Consider the following 4460-nt stretch of genomic DNA (forward strand, 5'->3'; position numbering starts at 1 on the left):
GGACCGCAGCCGCGTTCCCGTCCCCCTGGAGCCAGCCCGGCCACGCAGTCCCGCACCCAGCACCGGCCGGGACACGGGCCGGCACCCCCCGGTCCAGGGATCACTTTCCCCGTCACCCGCCGGTACACGGGTCACCACTTCCCCGTCACCCCGGCCCCCGCTCCCCACAGGGATCGCAGCCGGCACATGATACCGTGGGACAGGCAAAGAGCTCATGCGACCCGGTGGGCTCTGCTGTCCCGGTCCCGGCGTGGCCTGAGCCCTGTCCCCATGTCCTCCCCGGTGGAGGAACAGGTTGGTGACCCTGGGAACTGCTGTGCCGCAGGAATGGACCGTCCCCACAACCTGCCCCCTCTCCCCGAGCTGTCGGACTCATCCCTCTTGTCGGGGAAGCTGAGACGAAGCAGGCAGCGGGTCCTGGGGGAGAAGCAGTGGCGGAGCCTGGAAGAGAGGGGAAGTGCCCAGCTGGGGCAGCCCAAGCTCACCAGGTGGGTCCTGGCACCTCACGGAGACACATCCCACACCCCAGCCCCACATCCCACCTGTGCCCCTCGAGTCACCCCCTCCGATGCCTCCTTCCAGATCCAGGACCTATGAGTCCTCCTGCAAGGAGACAGAGCAGGAGGCCACGGGCAGGCAGGGACCGCCATCCCCCTCGGTGAGTCTTGGGGTACTGGAGCTGAGGAGCAGGACCCCAGTGCCAGCCCCAGCCCCATGGTCTCGGCTGGACGCTCTCTTGGGGCGGGGGCCATGGGAGGGCTCGTCCCAGTTCCGTGGCAGACGTGGTGATGGAGCAGGGGGCTGCAGGAGGGCCGCGGTGCCAGGGCTGGCCCCGAGCACCACCCCTGACCTCCCGCAGCTGAGCAAGCAGGACAGCAGCTACCGCCGGGCCTTCGGGGAGCTTGCCGAGCAGAACGTGCTGCTGGGCTGCTTCTCCTGCGCCTGGCAAAGAGAGATGCCCTACCACGGCCGCCTCTACGTGTCCTCCCACCACATCTGCTTCCACTCCAACCTCCTGCTCAAGGACATCAAGGTGGGCTGGAGCGGGCGTGGGGCCGGGGGCACAGGCAGGGGCACAGGTGGCAGCCGGGAACACGGTGACACATCCTGTCCCCTCTGGCACAGGCCGTGGTCCCTGTTGACTCCATCACAGCCCTCAAAAAGACCAACATGGCACGGCTGGTGCCCAACGCAATCAGCATCCGCACAGCCAAGGGGGAGAAGGTGAGAGTGGGGACAGTGCTGGGGGGCAGCTTCACCCGGGGCTATTTGGAGTGTCCTGGTCCCCATGGGCTCTGGGCCATGACTGAGGGGGCAGCTCTGGCATAAGTCCCCTTCCTGCTCCCTGGCAGTTCCTCTTCGTGTCACTGCGCCAGCGAGAGGCCACGTACCAGCTCCTGAGGTCAGTCTGCAAACACCTGCAGGTACGCGGGGGCTGGATGGGGAGGGGGGCTCCATCCATCCATGGCAGGGCACCACTCTTCATCTCTCCTCATCCAGGACAGCGGCCAGAGCCCTCGAGACTCAGTGGACAGTGAGGAAACCCTTAGGAAGTCTCCGGTAAAGGCCACGGAATAGAGGGCAGGAGGGTGCAGCAGCAGGAGGGGTGGTCCCAGCCCCCTGCATGGGGTGGGCTGGGTGCAGTGGGCCCTGGGAAGACGTGGGGGGGAAACATGAAAAGCGCAGACCCCAGGACCCTCCCTTCTTGTGGGTGACACAGGTCCCATCAGGTCCTGCCCATGTCCCCATGGCAGTGGGGCAGGTGCCTTGGGGACACACACCATGACCAGGGCTTGTCCTCTTCCAGATCTTGAGGCAGTCGGGCCTGGAGCAGAGCACCCCGGAGCCCAACAGCCTCCAAGAGTCTCTGGGTGAGTGGCCACCCTGGTGCACCCCTCGCACGCTCACAGACACACAGGGGCTCCCCCTCCCCAGACACACACGAGCTGGGAGGGACCGCGCGGCCCTCCCCCCCCCCCCGACCAGCATCTCCCGCAGCACCAGGGAGGGCAGGATCGGCTCTTTGTGGCCCCGTGTGCTCTCAGGACGCCTAGACCCCTCCCTAGGGCACTCATTGAGTGTCTCCTGGTCACCTGCAGACGAGCCAAGCCCGAGATCAAGGCAAGCGGAGGAGGAGAATGATGAGGTGGCCCTGCTGGTTCCCAGCAGCAGCGAATGGGTGCCCTCGGCAGGGACACGTGGCCTCTGGGGTGGGTCAAGGGGCTCGGGATGGGCAGATGATGCTGGGGGTTTACACCCTAGCAGAACGGAGCACGGACTCTCAGTGCCACCAACACTGCCTTGTCCTGGCAGGGGGACCCCACACGGTGCTCTGCGCCTGCGCCACTGCACTTTGGTCCCGGATAATTCCCCAGCTGAGCCCTCTCAACATCATCATCATCATCTACCTGCTGCTGTGAGTCCCCAGGACCTGCTCACACCCCTGGTCCCCATCCCTACTGAGCCCCGACACAGCCTCTCCGGGGTGGCACTGGCGGGCCGGGGTTCCCGCATTTCCCCGGGACACCCATCCCCAGGGTGAGCACTCGGAGCTTGGCCGTGGCACTGCTCCTGCCCCATGTCCCGACCCCGAGCCCCCTGGCTGATGCTGGCCTGTCCCCAGCATGGTGGCCTTGCTGCTGTCCTCGGGGTACATCGGTCTGCGCATCGCGGAGCTGGAGCAGCAGCTGGCGTTCGTGGGGGCTCGGCCAGACCTCAACCTGTCACAGCAGTGAGTGGTGGGGCGGGGGGGGACCTCTGTCCCCAGCAGAGACCCCCCCTCACCCTGCCTCCCCTCAGGTACAAGACAACGTGAGGCCAGTGAGGATCCGGCCACCTCCAGAGCCCCAGCCGGGGGCTCAGGGGCTGCTCCGAGCCCTTCCTTGGCCTCTCAGGGGCCTCTGTCACCGAGTGCCCTCCAGCCCCCCGCCATGCCTGGGAAGCCCACGTGGGCTGTGAGGCTCCCCCTCGCTCTGCCCACCCTGAGCAGCAGCAGAAGGGACCCAGAGAGCTCCCGGCAGGGCACAGAGCAGGGAAGGGGAGCTGGAGTCTGCACCAGCCCCCACCCAGCCCTCCCTGCCAAGGGGGGCAGGCAGAGGGGGCCAAGCCGCAGGCAAGGCAGGGGCACAGAGAACAGAATATTTTATTAATAAAGGTTAATAAAATCTGTATTGTTTTAATACTTACTATTTGCACAGCATGAGCATGAACCAGTCCCCCATCACGCACCCCCTGCTCCCCAGAACAGACCAGGACACAGCAGGACCAGGGGCTTTGACTCTTTGACGGGTGTGGGGAGGCCGCTCCAGGTGTTGATGTCCCAGGGGTCCGGGGAGCAGCAGGAGACTCTGAGCAGTCCCCCAGGGCTCTGGCTGCTGGTGACAATGGGGGACAGAGGGGAAGGGGGCAGTGGGGGTGCACCAGGGAGCCCCAGGGCCCTGCAGCTGGCCAGGCCTTGGCTCTTACCCTGCTCCCTCCCTAGGACCGGGCTCACCTGCCAGAGGAACGGGTTCTAGCAGGTGCAGGGTCTCAGGTACACGGTGGGGACAGTGGGGTCCCACAGGTTCTGAGCATAAGCTGGGGGTGGGAGCAGAGCTGGGGGCACAGCAGGACCTGCACCCAGCCCAAAGCCCTGGAGCCTAATCCCATTCTGGGCCAGTCAAGGGGCCCTGGGGCTTCCCCCAAGCACCAAGGTGGGGAAACTGGGGCACTGACAGCTCCTTGTTCCACTCTTTTCTCTGTGCCATTTCCTGAGCCATCCCTTCCCCAGACCCACAGCTCAGCTCCATGCCTGGGGCAGCAGCAGTGGGTGATGCCAAGGTCAGGGATCCCTCCTCATCCTGCTGCTCAGCCCCATGGACCAGCTCTGCCCCACACCACCCAGCCCGAGGGTGGTTTTCCAGCAGCAGGCCTCATCCCCAGAGCATGAGACACTAGTCACTGGGGGGAGGGAGCTGCTAGGGTTCCATGTCCCTCCCGAGGGCTGGAACAAGGCACAGATGTGGGGGCACAGGGCTGCACCCCACTGGAGAGGTGTCCCCTGTCCACAGTGCTCCAGTGCCCAGGGAGGGGGTGCCCCCCCCATGTGAGGGTCCCACCTGCATGGGGACAGCAGGACTCCTGACTCAAGGGCTTGCAGGACTGAGGGGCCCTGCACCCCCAGCCTCGCTGCAGCCATCCCCTGGCAACTGCCCCACACCAAGGAGGGGCTGCGCCAGGCCAGGGGCCCCTTCTCCTCCTTCCTGCCGTGCCAAGGGGCACAGGGAAGGGCAGGGAGGGGGAAACTGTGCCCTTTCCCAGAAGCAGGAAAGCAAACAGGAGCAGGAAGCTGGGAGCAATAAACCTCAGCTGAGAGCTGCGCCAAGAAAGTTGGTACCTGCAGAGGTGGGGTGGGGACCCCGGGGACTTGCTGCGCCCTTCGCTGGGGAGAAGCAAAGCAAAGCCATGGAGCCCAACCCCAA

General features: G+C 65.6%; 1 protein-coding gene across 1 annotated transcript in view; it reads left to right on the plus strand.

The window, feature by feature from the left end:
* LOC138099870 (GRAM domain-containing protein 2A-like) overlaps positions 1-3147 on the plus strand; it is a 3538-nt gene extending 391 nt beyond the window's left edge. The window contains exons 2-12 of the mRNA XM_068997461.1: positions 326-488; positions 583-658; positions 860-1033; positions 1126-1224; positions 1353-1424; positions 1501-1560; positions 1808-1871; positions 2100-2210; positions 2314-2416; positions 2624-2731; positions 2800-3147. Coding sequence (XP_068853562.1) covers positions 326-488; positions 583-658; positions 860-1033; positions 1126-1224; positions 1353-1424; positions 1501-1560; positions 1808-1871; positions 2100-2210; positions 2314-2416; positions 2624-2731; positions 2800-2815 — 1046 coding nt within the window. The 3' untranslated portion in view covers positions 2816-3147. The remainder of the gene's footprint in view (positions 1-325; positions 489-582; positions 659-859; positions 1034-1125; positions 1225-1352; positions 1425-1500; positions 1561-1807; positions 1872-2099; positions 2211-2313; positions 2417-2623; positions 2732-2799) is intronic.
* Positions 3148-4460: the final 1313 nt, after the last annotated feature.

This window comes from Aphelocoma coerulescens, chromosome 28, assembly GCF_041296385.1.
Source record: "Aphelocoma coerulescens isolate FSJ_1873_10779 chromosome 28, UR_Acoe_1.0, whole genome shotgun sequence".
NCBI classification, from domain to species: Eukaryota; Metazoa; Chordata; class Aves; order Passeriformes; family Corvidae; genus Aphelocoma; species Aphelocoma coerulescens.